Below are 20,353 nucleotides of genomic sequence, written 5' to 3'. Positions count from 1 at the left end.
TTTCTCTCTCCCTCTCTCAAAAATAAATAAACATTAAAAAAATTTAAGGAAACAATTATTGAAAAATAATAAAATGAAATGTATGTGAATGCTACACAATACTGTATATAATAATATATATCTTTTGTCCACCTGCTTTATCGGTCAGCATTACATTTACTAGATTTTCCGTGTTGATGGGAGATCACCCATTTTGACTGCTGAATAGTATCCTCTTGTATGAATATACCCAGATTATTTACCCAGTCCTGCCTTGATTAACATCTGGATCGTTTCTAATATTTGCAGTTATAAACACTACTGCAGCGAACATCTTTCTGCCTGTGAATGAGATCTTCTGAAAATGGAATTTCTAGATGGTTTGGTATGCCAGTCTTTGGAATTACTGGCTGCTGTTGGATTTATCCTCAAGGTAGCTGGACCATCAGGATTCTACAAGAGTTTTCATTTCCTCAAACTATTCTATTCTATTTGTTTTGTTTTCGTTTTTGCTTTTTGCCAATCTGTATGTGTGAAATAGTGTCACAGTTTGATTACTTCTGAGATGATGCAGCTTTGGATGTTTTTGGGGTGTCTGAGCTTTCTCTCTTATGGTGAATTTTTCTAATAGCTTATGGACATTTTTCTTTTTTTTTTAAATTTTTTTTAACGTTTATTTATTTTTGGGACAGAGAGAGAGCATGAACGGGGGAGGGGCAGAGAGAGAGGGAGACACAGAATCGGAAGCAGGCTCCAGGCTCCGAGCCATCAGCCCAGAGCCCGACGCGGGGCTCGAACTCACGAACCGCGAGATCGTGACCTGAGCCGAAGTCGGACGCTCAACCGACTGAGCCCCCCAGGCGCCCCATGGACATTTTTCTACCATCTTTTTTATTGATGGCTACACAGTCTTAATAGTTGATCCATTAATTCTGGGGGGCTAATGTGTGGTAAATATCTGCTAGTCTCTGGATTTCTCTTACTTGTTTTTATTAGCTTTCACTTACATTTATCGACATTTAGGGAAATAAAATGTACCAATCTCTTCTTTACGGCTTTTACTCTGTACCTTATTTAAGAAATTTTTCTTTAATCTAAGAAAATAGAGATTTTTTTTCTAAAGATACTGTATACTTCCCCTCCCCCCCATTTTCTCATAATGTGAAGTAGGAATCTGATTTTTATAAGGGCATTCAATTTTCTCAGTACCATTTATGGAATATATTTTCTCCTCTGATATTTTCAATATTTTATAAAAAATTTTAATATACAGAAAAGACTAAAAATAATGACATCCTAAATACACACTATCTAGATTTAATAATTTTTATATTTTGATATATATTAGTATATGTGTATATGTAGTTTTTGTTTGAGCCATTTGCAAATAGGTTGCAGATATCATGACATTTTGCTCCTAAATACTTTACTCCATAATACCTCATCCACAAATATCTCTTAAAAATAAGGACAGGCTCATATATAACCATAATACCATTATGACTCCTAAAAAACTAACAATATTTACATTGTAATATTGTGTAGTATCTAGGCCATATTCAGATTTCCTCAGTTACCCCCAAAATGGTATTCTTAGCTGTTCTTTTTTTTTTTTTCCCCAAAAGCCAGTTATTTTGTAGGATATATTTATATTTGTCTGGATTTTTACTAATGGTATCATTTAACATGTTCATTTAACCTCACATTTCTATAAACTTGGCTTGGTTTGGATTCAAGTTAAATAATTAAATAATTTTAATAGCATCTTTGTTGTATACCAAGACCCAGTATAAATCTGGATCTATTATTTTTTTTTATTTTAAGTTTATTTATTTATTTTGAGAGAGAGCACAAGTGGGAGAGGGGCAGAGAGAGAGAGAGATTCTGTGCAGGCTCTGTGCTGTCAGTGTGGAGCTGAACTCAGGGCTTGAACCCACGAACTGTGAGATCATGACCTGAGCCGAAACCAAGAGTCTTACGCTCCACCTACTGAGCTCCCCAGGTGCCCCTGGATCTCTTATTTCTGAACATTCTCTTTTATCCCACTGGTGTAGCTGCCTGCCCCTGTGGTATAACATATAGTTTAATATCTGTAGTTATAATAAGACCTAATATCCAGCAGGGGCTCACCTCTTCTCCTTATTCTTCTTTAGATGGTCCTGGCTACTTTTGTCCTTTTGTTCAGCTTGTCAAGATCTCTGAAGAACCTTATTGGGATTTTGATTGCAAGTGCACTGGATGTACAGATTAACTTGAGAAGAAATCAAATCTTTATTTACTTTTTAATGTTTATTTATTTTTGAGAGAGAGAGAGAGAGAGAGAGAGGGAGACAAGAGTGCGAGCAGGGGAGGGGCAGAATCTGAAGCAGGCTCCAGGCTCTGAGCTGTGAGCAGAGAGCCCGACGCGGGTCTCGAACTCACGAACCACGAGATCATGACCTGAGCTGAAGTCAGATGCTTCACTGGCTGAGCCACCCAGGCGCCCCCAAAATCAAATCTTTATTATACAAGTCTTCTCCTCCTGAATGTGCTAAGTCTTACTTGTTTAGGTCTTCTATTATATCCTACAGAGTTTTTGCAGTTTTCTTCAAGAAGTTCTTATGCATATACCTCTTGCTTAGATACCTATTTTGATTGGTATACAGGCAACACAGGGTTTGTTTGTATATTAATCTTCTATCCAGTCACGTTGCTAAAATTCTCCTTTTAAAATAGTTGTTAGTCACTTGGATTTTTTGTGAGAGCAGTCCTATAGTCTGGTGCATGGAGTAGGCTCTTGGAGTTCCCTTCTAATCCTCCGTTAAGGGATTCTCACTTTGCTGAAATTGTTTAGTATGAATGGAAAAACGGTTTGACATTTTCTGCTAATGTTAAACATATTCCTACTCTATGACTCAGCAACGGCACTCTTAGGTAGATGCAGTGAGGAAATGAATGTGTCTTTCCACCCAAAGACCTGACCAGAAGCAGCTTTATTCATAAAACAAACTAAAGCACATCATTCACTAATTACATTGTTACATAAAACCGCCATTTTCATCAAACTAAAAACTGTTCAAAGCTCAACAAAGGAAAATGGATAAACATTATGACACAGCAGTTTTCCTTATGCTGAAGAATGTAATTTAGGATTTCTTTTAAATTTCATTTTTCCCCCAAGTTAAAAAAAATTTCTAGGGGGCGCCTGGGTGGCTCAGTCGGTTGAGCGTCCGACTTTGGCTCAGGTCATGATCTCACAGTTTGTGGGTTTGAGCCCCATGTCGGGCTCTGTGCTGACAGCTCAGAGCCTGGAGTCTGCTTCTGATTCTGTGTCTCTCTCTCTCTCTGCTCCTCCCCCGCTCATGCTCTGTTTCTCTCTCTCCTCCAAAAATAAATAAAAATTAAAAAAAATTTTTTTTAATATTTACTTTTGAGAGAGAGACACACACAGCATGAACAGGGCAGGTGCAGAGAGAGAGGGAGACACAGAACCCAAAGCAGGCTCCAGGCTCTGAGCTGTCAGCACAGAGCCCTATGTGGGGCTCGAACTCAAAAACCGTGAGATCACGACCTGAGCCGACGTTGGATGCTCAACCAATTGAGCCACCCAGATGCCCCTCATTCATCCCTAATTCTTGACTCATAATTTAACTATGTGTGGAATTCTAGGGTGACCGTTTTTCCCTTAGTGTTTTGAAGATGGTATTTTAACATCTTCTGGCCAACATTACTGCTGATGAAAAGTCACTTTCAGTTGTGGTACCAAAAGGGGTCATCGGTTTCCTCTGCTTGCTGTTCAGACTTAGGTTAAATTTTTAGTCTTCTGGAGTTTCACCATGATGTATGTAGGTATAGATGGTTTTTCATCTTGCTCAAGACTCATTGTGCTCTCTGAATCGAAGCATTCGTGTTTTTTATCACCAATCCTAGAGAATTCTCAGCTCGTGCCTCCTTCACTATTACCTCACAGCCATTTTTATTAGTTCCTTCTTTTGGGTCTCCTGAGATAAATTTCGAGATTTCTCCTTATTTCCTCCATGTCCCTTGACCCCTCACTCATACTTTCTTCTCTTTACCTTTGCTGTATTCTGTGTAGTTTTCTGCAGATACATCCCGTAGTGCCCTAGTTCTCTCTTCAACTGTGTTCAGTCGACCACTTAAACTATTCAGTGAGCTTTTAATTACATCGACTGTATTTTTCATTTCTGGCAATTCCACTGTGTACTTCTTCAAATAGACAAGTTTACTTCTCTGTAAATTTTGTTCTGTAAATATTGTGACTTGTATTCCCTTTATCTCCATTATTTTATTTAATTTTTGAAAACGGCCAGATCATGTTCAAATCACAATGCGTTATATAGTGCCCCGCTCTGTTAGAGGCAGTTATAAAGACTTCAAGTGTTCCCTCATTATTTTCTTAAGTTTATTTATTTTGAGAGAGAGAGAACGAGCAGGGGAGGGGCAGTGAGAGAGGGGGACAGGGGATCCAAAGTGGGTTTTGCACTGACAGCAGAGAGCTCGATGCAGGGCTCGAACTCTTGAACCGCGAGATCATGACCTGAGCCGAAGTCGGACACTTAACCGAGTGGGCCATCCAGGCGCCCCCTCTCCCCATTATTGTTTGAGCCTCATAATCTTCTGTCGCTCTTCTCTAATTCATTTAACAATTCCTTATGGGTACATTGAAGTTGTTTCCAGTCTCCTGTTGTTATAGACAGTGTTGCAGTGGATGCCATTTGTCTGTGTTTATTCTCACATATGAAAGTACAATTGCTGGGTTAAAGGGTATAAACATATAAGAATCTTTTTTTTCTAATGTTTATTTATTTTTGAGAGAGTGTGCAGGCAGGGGAGGGGGAGAGAGGGCGGGGGGGGGCGGAGGATCTGAAGCAGCCTTTGCCCTGTCAGCAGCAAGCCCGATACAGGTAGGGCTCGAGCTCACGAACTGTGAGATCGTGACCTGAGCCGAAGTCAGTCGCTCAGCCAACTGAGCCCCCCAGGTGCCCTAAGATTTTGTCATCTTGATGGGTATCGTCACATCGCCTTCTAAGGAGGTTGTGTTCTTTTCTGCGTTGGCTGTACCGTTTGTCTAGCAACGTATACTGTGGCCTGACTCTCCAGTCAGCGTCACCAACAAGGTGTTGTCACCCCTTTGGGAATTTTGCCAATCTGATGGATGAAGGTTATCTCAGTGTAGTTTTTAATTTGTATGACTTTGTATGCGTGAGGTGGAGTTTATTTTTATAAGTAAATGTCTAGGGCATTTGTTTCTCATTTTCTGTGAACTAGGCACTCATATCCTTTCCCCTTTTTTTTCTTTCCTGTCGGATTTTTAGTTGTTTTCTATTGATTTGTAGAATCTCTGTGGTGTAATGGAGTAATTAGCTATTTGGAGGGAAAAAAGCTATAATCCATATTTCAATTCTACATTATTTAGAAACTTTGCTGATAATGGATTTTTTAAAAAATTTTTTTTAACGTTTATTTATTTTTGAGACAGAGAGAGACAGAGCATGAACGGGGGAGGGGCAGAGAGAGAGGGAGACACAGAATCCGAAACAGGCTCCAGGCTCTGAGCTGTCAGCACAGAGCCCGACGCGGGGCTCGAACTCACGGACCGCGAGATCATGACCTGAGCCGAAGTTGGCCGCTCAACCGACTGAGCCACCCAGGTGCCCCTGATAATGGATTTTATTGAAAAAATGCTTTTGGTCCGTGAGTTCGAGCCCCGCGTCAGGCTCTGGGCTGATGGCTCGGAGCCTGGAGCCTGTTTCCGATTCTGTGTCTCCCTCTCTCTCTGCCCCTCCCCCGTTCATGCTCTGTCTCTCTCTGTCCCAAAAATAAATAAAAAAAAAAAACGTTGAAGAAAAAAAGAAAAAATGCTTTCATGTATTTAAATATGTCAGTCTTTTCCTTTAAGGCCCTTAGGTTTAAAGCCACATTTTAAATGACCTTGTTTATTGAAATTATTTCGTGATTTGTACAAGTACTTCTATGTTTGATTTACCTTGACATAGTTTGTATGGATTAAACCTCCCCCCCATATGATTATCCCATGTTCCTATAACATTTTCCCAAATAATCCACATTTTCTTCACTGATTTGAATATTATCACATAACAAATTCCAGTAAGTATTTGGGGAGATAGGTCTGTATGTCTGGATTTTCTATTCTGTTCAATCAATATATCTTACAGTATTTTTTTTTTTTAAATTTATTGCTCTTGAGAGAGCAGGAGAGAGTGTGTGCGCATGTGCTCACACATGCATGAGTGGGGAAGGGGCAGAGAGGGCGACCGAGAATCCCAAACAAGTTCTACGCCGATAGCTGGATGAGGGGCTTGATCTCATGAACGGTGAGATCATGACCTGAATCGAAATCAAGCATCAGACGCTTAACTGACTGAGCCACCCAGGCGCACCCCCCCTCCCCCCGCTGTTCTTTCTCAATTTTATTTTCCTTTATGAACCTTTCAATCAGCCTGATTAAAAAGCCTTGGTAGTATTTTAGTGAGTTTTTAAACACTGCTATTGTGTAATCTCCAGCATATTCTGTTTTCCTATCGTTTACGGAGAGCTGATCTCTTTGGTTTTGTGTCTGCTGTTCTCTCGTGGCAGATTTTCTTCTCACTTGGTTTGCAACTACTTGTTGTGAGCTTATCTTTAGTGGGAAAGCTTTTTTTTTTTTTCCCTTTGGAGAGAGTTCAGTGCACCTTGGGTTGTAAAAATGTTGCCATAAACCAATTTTGCATTTGTTTCTGCTGAGTGTGAGGCGATGAGCACTTCAGGATTTCTACACCAAGCTGTGTAAATTTCGATGCCAGCCCTGCTCCAGGCGGTGGCAGGGAAGCTCTGCTTCTCGCAGGAGGTTCTTCCTTGCCCTTCCGGCCCCCAGACCTCGGGCAGAGTCCGGCTTCCTGGTTGGCAGAAATTTCCCGGCTCCCTCCCCCAGCGAGCCAGCCTCTACCAGCCCCCTCCGTGGTGCCGGGGTCAAGTCTTTTTCCCATCCCCCTCCGCACCCCTGTCCCTGGGCTTTGGATCCCCAGTCCTAGCACCTATTTCCGGGCTCATCTACATATTTAAAAATATGAGTTTATCATCTTTTCTCTGTGTGGGAGGAGGAGGACGTTCTCTCTCGGTGCCAGCTAGCAGTTGGTGGAGCCCAAACCTTTGGGAGCTTCCCTTTTCTCTTGATGTCTTTTATTGGGTTTCCGTAACAATTGGTGTTTGTCACACCACACTCCGCCATGGGATTCGGCTTGTCTCTAAGGGTTGGGACAGGGTGGGAAGGAGAGCAGCGAGTGGGAGCTCTTTGAGGACTTTGCCGGGGAGCTTTTTAAAATACAGGATGGCCCACACCCTCCCCTCCTTTTTCAGCCAGGGTGTATCAGAATGGTGGTAGGTGGGAGGGTGATGGTTATTTTGGAAAAAGATCCACAGATGCTTCTCTTGTGCTGCCCTGCCTCTCCTCGCCTCACCCCCCCCCCCCCAACCCCTACAAAGAATCACTATTCTGGTCTCAGATCGGAGCCGGATAAATACGGCGGTGGTCACCGCGTGTCATAGTGCTGGCCGGCCTGGGGCTTCAGCGTACAGATAGTCTCACAAGTCAGCAGCAGACAGACAGACGGACGTTCAAGGCCGGTGCGCTTTCAGATGCCTCTGTGTTGGCTGGGCCAAGTGTCCTAGAGCTAGAAGGATAACAGAGCGTTAAGATTGACAGATCTCTCTTAATGTATCCAAAGCTTCTGAAATACCACTCATGTCTTTTTATAGATTGAGACATTTAACACCCAAGAGCTGTATAGAGTTGAGCTTTTACAACTTGAGACGTACCATGGATTGTGGCAGTCGTTTCGCTGTGAATTTCCTTGTGCAGGTTGAAAGTGGATCATCTGGTACATATTCATGTTTAAAAATAGGAAAGTTAGCTGTTAAGAACAGAGTTTCAGAGCGAGGCCTCTGCCATCTACTTAGAATATAATCAAAGGACTGCAAAGCCAAGGGGCCCCAAAGACATGAATCATGCAGTCTCAAAAGAACACCGAGGCCTGGGGTAGTTAGTAAGAGGTTTTCGTGTAGTTGCAGCACAAAATGGCCCTGGGTCTAGAATGCCTGTCCTGGAGCTCCAGAATGTTCTTCCAAGTGAACCACGGCTGCTCGAAAGGCGTCTCGGTACCATCACTTTATTTTACATGCCATGGCAGAAAAGACCCCAGCCATGATAATTTTTATAGTTGGTAAGTTGATGGATCTTCCTCAGGTGCTCATTATCAACGGGGTCTTCTGGAAGATAGAACCGAGAAAACACATAGTTACAATTTTAACCCAAGACATTGATGAAAGATTTAAAATAACAAGATATTAACACGTGGTGCTTAGGAAGCACTGCCCTTACCCCAGGCACTGTACTAAGTGCCTTCTATTAGCTTGGTCCCCATTCACTAAGACTGATTTGTGGGTACCATTGCCATCTCCCATTTTACAGATAAAATACCTAGGAGATCTGGGCTTGGTTTTGGTTTTGTTGTTGTTTGGTTTTCTCTTTTAACCTAAGTGAAATCATATCATGTGTGCTGTTCGTTGACATACTTTTTTGACTGCCCCGTTCTTTTGATTTTTCTTTCTTTAATTTTTTAGGCTTATTTTCAGACAGAGAGAGAGAGAGCGCGCACGTGCGCAAGCGGGGCAGGGGCAGAGAGAGAGACAGAATCCCAAGCAGAGCCCCGTGTGGGGCTTGAACTCACGAACTGTGAGATCGTGACGAGTGAGCCAAAGTCAAGAGTTGGACACTTAACTGCCAGAGCCACCCAGGCACCCCTCTGTTTCTGACTTCTTACTTAATTCCACTGTGGTCAGAGAACACAGTATGAACTGAATTCTTTTCTTTCTTTTTTTTTTTTTTTTTATTAAAAAAACTTTCTTAAGTGTTTTTATTTTTGAGACAGAGCATGAGTGGGGGAGGGGCAGAGAGCAAGGGAGACACAGAATCGGAAGCAGGCTCCGACGCGGGGCTCGAACTCACCAACCGTGAGATCATGACCTGAGCTGAAGTCAGACGCTTAACCCACTGAGCCACCCAAGCGCCCCTGAACTGAATTCTTTTCAATGTCTTGAAACTTGTTTCGTGGCCCAGAATGTAGCCTGTGTTGGTTAAATGTGCTCTCGAAAGCAAGGTATATTCGGGGCGCCTGGGTGGCTCCCTCGGTTGAGCGTCCGACCTCAGCTGGGTCATGATCTCGCGGTTCCTGGGTTCGGGCCCTGCATCGGGCTCTGTGCTGATGGCTCAGAGCCTGGAGCCTGCTTCGGATTCTGTGTCTCCCTCTCTCTCTCTCTGTCCTTCCCCTGCTCACTCTCTGCCTCTCTCTCAAAAATAGACGTGAAAAAAAATTAAAATATTCGCTGCCTGGGCGGAGTAATTGCCAGTGACGTCAAGCTTGCGTCAAGCTTGCGGGTCGTGCTGCTGGGGTGGCCTCTACCCGCACTCCCTTCCTGCCCGCGTGCGCTCTTGCTGAGAATGATAAGGGCGGGTCTCCCTAAACTTTTGCAGTTTCCTTATTCTTGTTTCCTACATTTCAAAATTCTTAGGAGGCGTGTAAACCCTTAGTATGGCTGTGCCCTGTTGGCGCGTTGAACCCGAACCCTTCGGAAATGAGTTGCCTTCGTCCCTGGCAGTCCTCTTTGCTCTGAGTCTGCGGCGTCTGATAACTGACACGGCCACTGCATTTCTCTTGATTACCGTTAGCCTGACCCGTCTTTTTTCCACCCTGCGACTTGCAAGGTATTTGAGTGTTTGTATTTAAAGTGGGCTTCTTACGGGTCGCGAGTAGTCGGGTCTTGCTTCGTATCTAATTCCACGGTGTCTGCGTTGTCGCTGGGGCGTTGAGACCCGAGGTTGGCAGATGGCAGCCTGCAGGCCGGATCTGGCGGGTGGAGGTCTTTTCTACCACCTCTGAAGATGGTTTTACATTTTTTTTATTTATTTTTTTATTTTTTTAATGTTTTATTTATTTTTGAGACAGAGAGAGACAGAGCATGAATGGGGGAGGGTTAGAGAGAGAGACAGGGAGACACAGAATCCGAAGCAGGCTCCAGGCTCCGAGCTGTCAGCACAGAGCCCGACGCAGGGCTTGAACCCACGGACCGTGAGATCGTGACCTGAGCCGAAGTCGGACGCTTCACTGACTGAGCCACCCGGGCACCCGGTTTTACATTTTTAAAGGGGTGTGAAAATAATCAGGACAGAAGGGGACAGGAATCCTAGGCGGCCCCAAAATCCCTAACACATTTGCTATCCGATCCTTCCCAGAAATGTTTGCCGACCCCCGGCTTAGATTATATTTAATGTGATGATTCATGTGGGAATGAATGCTGTTCCCGCGTTGCTACCTGTTTTCTGTTGGCCTCTTCTCTCCCTTCCCCGCCTTTTTCTGCTGCCTTTGGATTGAATATTTTTGTTTCTCTTGATCTCGGCGAGTTTATGAGCTGTGGCTGTTGTGTGGTGGTGGTTGCCACAGGGTTCGTAGCCTGCGGCTTTGATTGACACAGGGGACCGCTTCGGGTAGGAAAGGGACCTAGAGTGTTCTTGCATGGTCTCTCGCCATCCTGTCCCCCGATGTTGCTGTCACACGTTTTACTTAGGCATGTGTTAGAAACCGCCCCCTACACTGGTGTTATTTTTGCTTTCAGCCAGTTATCTTCTTCAGTGTTTAAAATGAAAAGGAGAGACGTTATAATTGCCCATGTGGTCACCGAGTCTGGGCTCGTCTTCCCTTTGTGTGGATCCCAGTTTCCATCCGACATCACCGATTTCTGCTCGAAGGGCTGGCTTTGCCGTGGTTTTGGTGCAGTTGCCTGTGATGGTTTCTTCCTTTTTTTGGTCAGCTTTATTGAGATATAATTGACAGATGAAAGCTATATGCATTTAAGGTATACAACTTGATGCTTTGATAGATGTGTATGTTGTGGAATGATCCCTGGAAGCTAACATATCCATCACCTACCTCACAAAGGTACTGTCTCCATCCTTTCCTTCCCTTCCCTTTCCTTTTTCCTCCCTCCCTCCTTCCTTCCTTCTTCCTTTCCTTTCCTTTCCTTTCCTTTCCTTTCCTTTCCTTTCCTTTCCTCTCCTTTCCTCTCCTTTCCTCACCTCTCCTCTCCTTTCCTCTCCTCCCCTCCGCTCCCCTCCCCTCCCCTCCCCTTCCCTCCCCTCCCTTCCTTTCCTTTCCTTCTCTTCCTCCCTCCTTCCTTCTTTTCTTCTTCTCTTTTCTCTTCTCTTTTCTTCCTTTCTTCTTTCTTTCCTTCCTTCCTTCACTTAAGATCTACCCCCACAATTCTACTCTCTGCTGCTGAGTTGAACTATTTTAGATTCCACGTGTAGGTGAGATCCAGCCAGATTCTCTGTCTGGCTTATGTCACTTAACATAATGTCCTCCAGGTTTATCCGTGTGTGTGTGTGTGTGTGTGTGTGAAGTTTATTTTGAGAGAGAGAGCCAGGGACAGGCAGAGAGAGAGAGAGAGAGAGAGAGAGGAAGAGAGAGAATCCCAAGCAGGCTCCTTGCTGCTAGTGCAGAGCCTGATGCGGGGGCTCAGTTCTCATGACCCTGAGATCATGACCTGAGCTGAAGTCAAGAGTTAGGATGCTTAACTGACTGAGCCACCCAGGTGTCCCAGAATTTCCTTCTTTCTTAAGGCTGTGCGTGTCTCTTCTTGTGATAAATTCTTGCAGCTGGTGTATGTCAGAAAACATCTTTATCTTCACTTTGAAAGACCCTGTTGCTTGGTACAGAATTCTAGATTGACAAGGTTTTCCCTTCCGGCACTTGAAAGCTGTCACCGCACAGTCTTGTCGCTTGTGTTACTCCTGACATGAAAGTCGCTCTAATTCTGTTTGTTCCTTTGTACAGAATGTTTCGTTTTGCTTTGTATGCTTTTAAGATTTTCCCTTTGTCACCAGTTTTCAGCAGTTCACTGGTGTAATCTGCTTCGTGCTTCTTATGCTTGGGGATCTCTGAGCCTCTTGGATCTGTGACCTTGCTGGTTCCTTGAAGTTTGGAAAGGTTTGGGGTATCATTGTTTCAGATATGTTTTCTGCCTCCCATCCCTCCCCTCATCTGGGTCCTCTGAGTGTGGCCCTACAGTTTACCGACGTTCTCTGTTTATGTTTTCAGGATTTTGCCCTCTCTGTGTTTCATGGTTAGTTTCAAGTTGTCGAGTTGACTGGTCTTTTTCTCCTGCGGATACATATTCCATTAATATCATGCAGTGCATTTCTCCTCTTGCACATTGCGGTTTTCATCTCTAGAAATTTGACTTAGGTCTTATAGCTGCTGTCTGTCTGTTTAACACGTCTGACATGATTATAGCTATTGTGTCTCTATTCACGCCCGATATTCCCTCCAGCGTCCTGAGTGGAACGCAGTTATAGTAGCTGTTTCAATATCCTGTCTACGAATTCCACCATGGGTGTCATTCCTTTGCCAAGTTTCATAGGATTGATTCTTTCCCCCCTTGGTATGAACTGCGTTTTTCTACTTCTGTGTGAATTATGAATTGTGTTTTCCTGCTCCTTTGCACACTTGGTGATTTTTTCTTTTTTTTTTTTTATTGGAGGCCAGACATTGTGAATTCCACCTTGTTGGATGCTTGTGATGTTACAGGTTACAAGAAATATGTGTTTGGTATTTGCCTCCATTTCTGGCACAGAGCTCCTTAAAACCCTGGGAATTTCCAAGGAGGAGTGTTGTCTTTTGTTATGTTAGTGAGGTGACTTTGGAAAGCATCGAAGGGTGGGGCTGGCCTGTGATTAGTGTTGGAACTTCCCGTCCCTCCCCCTGGCCTGCAGGGAGGGAGGGGCTGGTCACCCAAGCCATCTCCACTGGCCAGTGACTTCATCCATCAGGTCTGTGCAGCGAACCCACTATGAAAATCCAAAAGGAGAGGGTTCGGGGCAGGTGGATGTGTAGAAATATGGTGAGAGCGGCACCTGCAGGCACGGAGGCTCCTCCCCCTACCCCCACACTTCGCCCTGGCCACCTCTTCCATCTGGCTGCCCCTGAGTTTTGTCCTTTTCTAGTAAACCAGTAATTCAGTAAGTACCCAGTCTCTCTGAGTTCCCTGAGCCTCTCTAGCAAATGAATGAAGCTCAAGGTGGGGGTGGTTGGTACCTCCGGTCTGTAGTTCATCAGTCAGAAGCATAGGTAACAACCTGGGCTTTTAACTGATGTCTGAAGGTCGGGGGTTGGGGGACAGCTTTGTAGGACTGAGCCCTTCACCTGTGGGATCTGATGCTGCTTCCGGGTAGACAGTGTCAGAATTGAGTTGAATTCGTGGACACCCAGCTGGGGTGTGAGAATTGCCTGTTGGTGACTTAAGCCCCAGCATGTTAAAATTGGCTCCAGGTATCCAAAACAGTGCTGAATACTCCTGTATTCCTGCAAATATGCTTGAGATCTGTTCCTGGGTCACATTTAAGTTAGAGTCCTGCCTTGTCTTGCTTTTTTTTTTTTTTTTTCCTTAATGCTTATTTTTTTAATTTTAGAAAATACAGCGGGAGGGGCACCTGGGTGGCTCAGTCGGTTAGGCAGCCGACTTCGGCTCAGGTCATGATCTTGCAGTCCGCGAGTTCTAGCCCCGCGTCGGGCTCTGTGCTGACAGCTCAGAGCCTGGAGCCTGCTTCATATTCTGTGTCTCCCTCTCTCTGACCCTCCCCTGTTCATGCTCTGTCTCTTCCTGTCTCAAAAATAAATAAACGTTAAAAAAAAAAAATTAAAGAAAAAAATAGAGCGGGAGCAGGGGAGGGGCAGAGAGAGAGGGAGAGAGAATCCCAAGCAGGCTCTGTGTTGATAGCCTGGGGCTTGATCTCGGGAACCCCGAGATTGATGAGGGAAACAAAGGCAAGAGAAATGTAGCTGAAGTTAAATCTCCTTACAGCTCGCAGCCCGCTGACACTGACACGTGCTGAGTGTGACCTTGCTCAGGGAGCTCCTGGCTGCCTTACTGCCTTGGTGTTTTTGTTTTATCAAAGACCGAAGGTAACCTCATCTTAGCAGCAGCGAGCCCCTCAAGGTCCTGAAATCCTAGCTTCCAAGTTCCTTAGAGACTTACGCCGCCCCTCACCCCCACTAACTTAGAAGTATATGGCCACTCACTCCTCACAAGCCCGGTGTAGCTCTTTCTGCCCCGGGTCCTGTCCCCGAGCTGGAAGAAAATCACCTTTTGCACCAGAGACGTCGCAAGAATTCTTTCTTAGCCGTTTGCTCACGAACCCCACTCCGTAATTTCATCGTTTCGGTGCCCTTACGTGGGGCTGTGAGTCTTTCCATCCTCTGGGCTCTGCGCCTCGGTGTGAACCAAGTGAGTCCTCTCTCTTCTTCCTTTACTCTCATTTCAGGGGCTTTTTGAGAAGTTTGGTCCTAATGGAACACTTTGATGTCAATCGCTCGGGCTGTAATCCTCTAGTCCAGGGCTGCTCCACGGGGAGGACAAAGCCCGCCCTTTGGCTGGAAGTTAGGACCCCGGCCGATTTGGTAGTAAGACCCAGGAGCTGGATGCCCTCTCTTTATTCCTGTCCTTGTACGACGTTGTCTGTCTTGGGCACGGGACGGCCACCTAAGTCACCAGGACGGCTGCCAACCTTCACGACTGCCGTAAGAGATTTCCTCCTCATTGGTCTGATGTGATCCCCTCCACATCCCTGGTCTGGCTGCTTCTGGCCCTGGGACCTCCACTGGGAGCCGGCCGAAACTAGGACCCGACCGACTTAAAACCCAGCCAAGGACTGTTTCCTAGGAAGTGGTCTGTAAGGACTATATATGTGTCGGAACGTGGCTTGGACCATGATGGAATTCTGCCTTTACTATTTTTCATCAGAGTCCCCTACTGACTACTGAAGTCCTCTCTTCTGCAGGAAACAGAACAGGTAGACTGAGGTACCCTGCGTCCAGCTGTGAATGGCCCTAAAGCAGGCTCCCGATCTCAGGGCCTCTTGCAGAATGTGTTTGGCTACTAATCAGGCTGATAAACTGCCTCCGGATATATTGGATGTTTGTCTAAACGGGCCTCCTGCGGAGGAGCCCCTCCCGGGTAGCCAGCCTCCTTTGGTTTCATTCTCGACCTAATCAACCGGGTGCTGGGACTGCTGTCAGCCCTGATCGTGGGTTCCATCTGCCATAACGCGATCCCCGCGTTTTAGAAAAGCGGTTACAAGATCATGACCTGGGCTGAAACCAAGAGTGGGACGCTCAACGCACTGAGCCACCCAGGCGCCCGTGGCCCGTGTTGCTTTTAAGCCTCTAAGATCAGACCAGAGCGCTGTGCAGTCTATGGTTCCTTTCCCTGTGATGGAGGAGAGACCCTTAGTACTCTGACTCATGCCCTGCGAGTTGGGTTTGGGTTTTTTTCCACTGGGACACAGTGTAGACAGAAAGCGGTTGGCGGTAGATACAGTAGTCAGCTCTGCACGGGAGCTCCAAGCCCTGTTCCTTCTAGGCCTTTCAAGTGGATCTTGGGCCCTCCGCTCAATTTTGTCAGCTCTCTGCTGAAGGCTCAGCGGGGGCCCTCTGGAGGTGTGTGGAATTTCTGTCTACAGCTGCCTCCTGCCCTTCACTGCCCTTGTGAACCCCAGCAGTCCCCAGCCCTGCCTTGCCCCCCACCCCCAGCCCTGCCCTTCTGCCCTGCTTCCCAGCCCTGCCCTGTCCCCGCAGCCCTGCCCCTCTGCCCTGCCCCTCCTCTCAGTCCTGCCTGGACCTCCCAGCCCTGCCCCGCCCCTGCCCCGAAGGCTGCCCACCTCTGCCCGTGTCCCCCTCCCTGCACCACAACCCAGAAACGTTCTCAAGGCCACTTTCCTCTATCCCTCGGGACTTAGGCTCCTTGCGCAGTTTGCAATACCTTCAGAATCTTGGTTTCATCACATATTTTGTCCAGTATTTTAGTTGTTTCAGGTGTGTGGGGGGGTAAATGCGGCCCCTCTTACTCCATCTTGAAGCAAAAGTGGTTTTAGGTGATTTTCATCGCCTCACGTTCTGCACTGGTGCTGGTTTTGGTACGTGCGCTAAGCATGCTTCCCAATTTATAAAGTAAACACGCTTTTTAAAAGACAGAGGACCTGCTCTGGAAAGGCACTTGCCACTTGTTTCTACTACGTGAAGGATTCTTACGGCTCAGGAGAAAAAGGCAGAAATTATAATAGAAATATAAATGGCCAAAGAGTTTGTTGTTTAAATGGTGACCACAGCCGCGGCACCTGCCGTCTGGACGGACAGGAGGCCAGCGCCCCTGTGTTCCTGGGTACACACAGGCTCTGGTCCCTTGCTGCGCTCTCCCAGCTGACTCAGAGGACGCTGTGAGTCCACACACACACACACACACACACACACACAATCCCCATGAGCAGGAAAATGTTCCAATCACGTCTGTTTCTTCCCCCATTTTAAACCCTTCTTCTAAGGCCATCATTCCATTGTTAGTTTGACTTTTTCTTTCCTCACCAAAAAAAGATGTTATGTGGCAGACCTTAGGGTCTTGAGGCTTCCAGTTACAGAAAAATCAAATGTTTAGTGACAGTTTTTTTGGGGGCCTCAATATGCATCTCTGCGATTAAACATGGGTGAAGTGGGTGGCAAGACCTTTCTCTTTTTCCAAGTAAAACGTAAAGTGCCACATAAATTCTGTGCTTCTGAAAGGGGCAGATAAATCTGATGGTAGAGAAATGCAGTACTGATAACCCCCCAGACTTGCTTTGAGAAATCCTCTCCGGGGCGCCCGAGTGCCTCGGTCCATTAACCATCTGACTCTTGATCTCAGCTCAGGTCTTGATCTCAGGGTCATGGGTTTAAGCCCCGTGTTGGGCTCTGCTCTGGGCATGGAGCCTACAATTTGTTTTAATTAAAAAAAATTTTTTTTTTAAATGTTCGTTTATTTTTGAGACAGAGACAGAGCATGAGCGGGGGAGGGTCAGAGAGAGAGGGAGACACAGAATCCGAAGCAGGCTCCAGGCTCCGAGCTGTGAGCACAGAGCCTGACGCAGGGCTCGAACTCACGGACCGTGAGATCATGACCTGAGCCGAAGTCGGACGCTTAACCGGCTGAGCCACCCAGGCGCCCCTAAAATTTTTTTAATGTTTATATTATTTTTGAGAGAGAGCGCACGAGCGAGCGGGGTATGGGCAGAGAGCGACAGAATCCGAAGCAGGCGCCAGGCTCCGAGCTGTCAGCACAGGGTCCGACGCGGGGCTTGAACTCATGAGCCGTGAGATCATGACCTGAGCCAAAGTTGGTCGCTTAACTGACTGAGCCCACCTGGGTGGGCTCCCTGGGCATGAAGCCTACTTAAAAAAAAAAAAAGAAAGAAAAAAGAAAGAGGAAGGGAGGAAGGAAGGGAGGGAGGGAGGAAGGAAGGAAGGAACGAACGAATGAACGAACGAACGAATGAATGAACGAACCCTCCTGACGTCGTGCGAATTCAGTGTTGCACTCACATACCGTTCCTGATTCTGGGCCCTTCACACACTGCAGGGGGGACGCGGGGCAGGGAAGACTCTCTTGGGCAGGCCGGTCTGGCCGGCTGGTCTTGGAGCCCAGCGGGAGTGTGGGGCAGGCTGACGTGAAGGCGGCATGAAGTCAGGTGGACTGCACCGGAGACATCCCCGAGCTTCGGGCAGGCTCTGCCGAGCTCCTGGCCGTGGATACCACTGTCCTCCCTACTTCTTCCCCTCCTTCCCTCCCAGCCGCCCCGTCTCGGTCGTCCTCCCCAGGCGCTGGGCGATGCACCCTCGCCCGCCGGGCCCCGCGGCCCTGCCAGGCCTCGCCGGGGCCCCCGAGGCTTCTGGATGTGCCCTTCTGCCCGTCGCTCTCCCCCACGTGGGTGCAGTACCTGCAGACCGCGGGACGTGCCGTGCTCGGGTGCGGGCACTGAACGCCGTGACAATGTGCTGACGCAGAGGTCCCCTGCCTGAGCCACTGGCTCCTGACCCGTGAGGCCGCGGTCTCACAGAGCAGGCGTTCTCTCTCTCGTTACACGGCGGAGACGGGCTGCGCCCCTCACAGCTGTGGATTTTCCCCCTTTCTGTCTCCCCAGAAATTGCCGGTGCTCCAGTGTCTGAAATTTCTGGGCCTTTCTCAACAGACGACATAGCCAGCAACTGCGTCCCCGCCCTGCCTTTGAACGAGCCCATTTTGTGGATTGTCTCCTACACTCTCATGAGCGTGTGTGGAATCATCCTTCTTACCCTGATCGTCCTGCTGCTACTTCCTTTCCGGTGTCGGCGCCTGCCCCCGGACCCCGAGGTTGTCAATGACGAGTCCTCGCTCGTCCGGCATCGCTGGAAATGAAGAGCAGGGTCCGAGCTCGTGCGCGACCTTGAACTCTCTGTTAGGAGAATTCCGTTTCAGGTGCAGCAGCCGGGGTCATAAGGCAGGGTTCCTTCCTGTAACCACTAGTCTTAAATCTGTTCTGCTCCCAGATGCCTTCCAGATTCACTGTATTTTGATTCTTGATTTTAAAGCTTCCTTCTTCTCCCTCACTTCCAAGAAAAATTATAATAAAAAACACCTCATTCTAAACCAAAACAGAGTGAATTGGGCTTCAGGCTTTCTGTGACTGGTTATGCCAGACTGGCTAAGTGTGCGGCCAAGACCCGCTTTGGCTCATTCTCCCCTTCTTCCCGTCTCTGGAGAAGGGAGTACGTATGGTTCGTAACTCCTCCTAGCTGATGGGAAGCTTTTCATATTAATTGCACGGAAGGGTATTTTGCGCCAGGCCTCAACCTGGATCAGAGTGTACGGGAGCCTTGCAATATGGCGGCAGGAGGAGCATCCTGGGGCCTGATGATATGACCATCCTGCCCGCTTCGGAGTTGGAAACAGAACCCTTTTCTGGGTCTCTCTCTGGTCTGAATGGGAGCGCGAATCCTCCGGGAGAAGAACATCCCTCCACGGTCTTCACCAGCCTCTTCTGAAGACAGGAAGCGTATTGTCCATCAAGGGAAGCCTCCTCTTTTGTGCTCGTACTTGTGTAGTACCGTGGGTCTGAAAATAAGAAGCTACCTCGGCTGAGACTTTGCCCGGGGCCCCGCGCCCGGGTGGGGGCCGCAGGCAGCTTGCTTGCTGCCCTTGTTGCCCTCGGCTGGAAGAATCATCATCCCTGCTGGGTGAGAGTGACAGGTGCTGTTCTGTCACCCAGCTGGCCATCATCCCACAGGCGTACTCGTACTTAAAATTAACAAGTGGGGTTTGGGTGAGAAAAACAGATCCTATTTCGCCAGCTTGGTTGTTTGTTTTTTCCAGATCTCTGAAGGTAGGTTGGGTTATTACCTTTTAGGAAGGTAGGGAAATGGCCGAATGCCCGTCCTGGTGACCAACACTCAGGGGGAAGGAAGACACAAGATGTGCGGAGGACTTGAAGGAACTTCGGCTTTTCCCGTGCTTCCAGACCATGTGTCCGCATCTGCAGAACCCCTAGACTCCAGTGTAGCCATCTGAACCCGCGAGAACAAATCCGTGACCTGCGCGCTGCTCTCCTTCGGCGTGTTCGGTCTCCGGCGACGAGGTGGGTGTGCAGTGCGATCTTTATTTGGGGAACCTCCCTCTTGCTATCATTTATTTGATAAACTAATTTCTTCGCAAAAAAAAAAAAAAAAAAAATCCTTCATGCTCTGCAGTCAGCCTGCTGTGATCAGATGTAATTAGAAGCGTTCACAGCTCAAAGCCAATATCCCCTCTCTTGTTTGGGTGCCCAAGTCCATGTTCACTTTGCATTGCTATTGGGGTGAGTTGGGTGGATGCAGGAATCCTACTGGGAGGGCTAACTGGCATTTCTGCTCTGGCTGGACCGTCACGTATATTCAGAATAGGCTACATCGTGGTGGGGTGGGGGGGGGGGGGGGTCAGCCATCTGCTCTGCTCACTGGACCAGGGCACATCCGTCCTGAGGAATAGACAACCACAGAGACGTGGGGCCACGTATACGTGTCGTGGTGTCCTTGTGGACACTACAGCAACAGAAGGTTTGAGTTGATCTTAGAGCGTGAATCTTCTGTGCTCTGTTCAGGAAACAGCTGGAACATGGCGGGTTAGGAGGCCCTCTAGACATGGGATGGCAGGAGGGGGGTTCCCTTATCGGATGCTCATCATCAGGTCCGGTCTCGGCTAGGTGACACGTAGTAATCACGTAGCAATCACGTTTCAGAGTTCGAAATCTCTGGAAGCCTAACTCTCTTGTCCTGTTGGCTTTTTCATGGGTTCCCGCTTTGTGGCCCACTTCTCACGGAAGTGATGGCGGTCCTCCCAGACCGGGTCTTCCCTTGGCGGTGAAAATCCAAGCTCGTGCACTAAAACGGGGGAACTGCAGAGGTGACCCGGGCGGTTTTGCTGCCTCGTCCTTCACACGGGTATCTTC

General features: G+C 47.4%; 1 protein-coding gene across 7 annotated transcripts in view; it reads left to right on the top strand.

Moving 5' to 3' along the window:
- Positions 1 to 19,818, top strand: part of BACE2 (beta-secretase 2) — an 89,668-nt gene extending 69,850 nt beyond the window's left edge. For 3 of the 7 annotated variants that reach the window (XM_042955028.1, XM_042955024.1, XM_042955025.1), the window contains one exon: positions 18,035 to 19,814. In XM_042955028.1, coding sequence (XP_042810962.1) covers positions 18,035 to 18,288 — 254 coding nt within the window. In that variant the 3' untranslated portion in view covers positions 18,289 to 19,814. Of the gene's footprint in view, positions 1 to 9,546; positions 9,715 to 18,034 lie in introns of those variants that run through there. The other 4 variants (XM_042955023.1, XM_042955022.1, XM_042955031.1 and 1 more) reach the window with 4 other exon arrangements.
- The last annotated feature ends 535 nt before the right edge of the window (positions 19,819 to 20,353 follow it).

Source organism: Panthera leo, chromosome C2 (assembly GCF_018350215.1).
Source record: "Panthera leo isolate Ple1 chromosome C2, P.leo_Ple1_pat1.1, whole genome shotgun sequence".
NCBI lineage: Eukaryota > Metazoa > Chordata > Mammalia > Carnivora > Felidae > Panthera > Panthera leo.
Note: the sequence above shows the minus strand (reverse complement) of the source record. Positions and strands in the feature narration are given on the sequence as shown.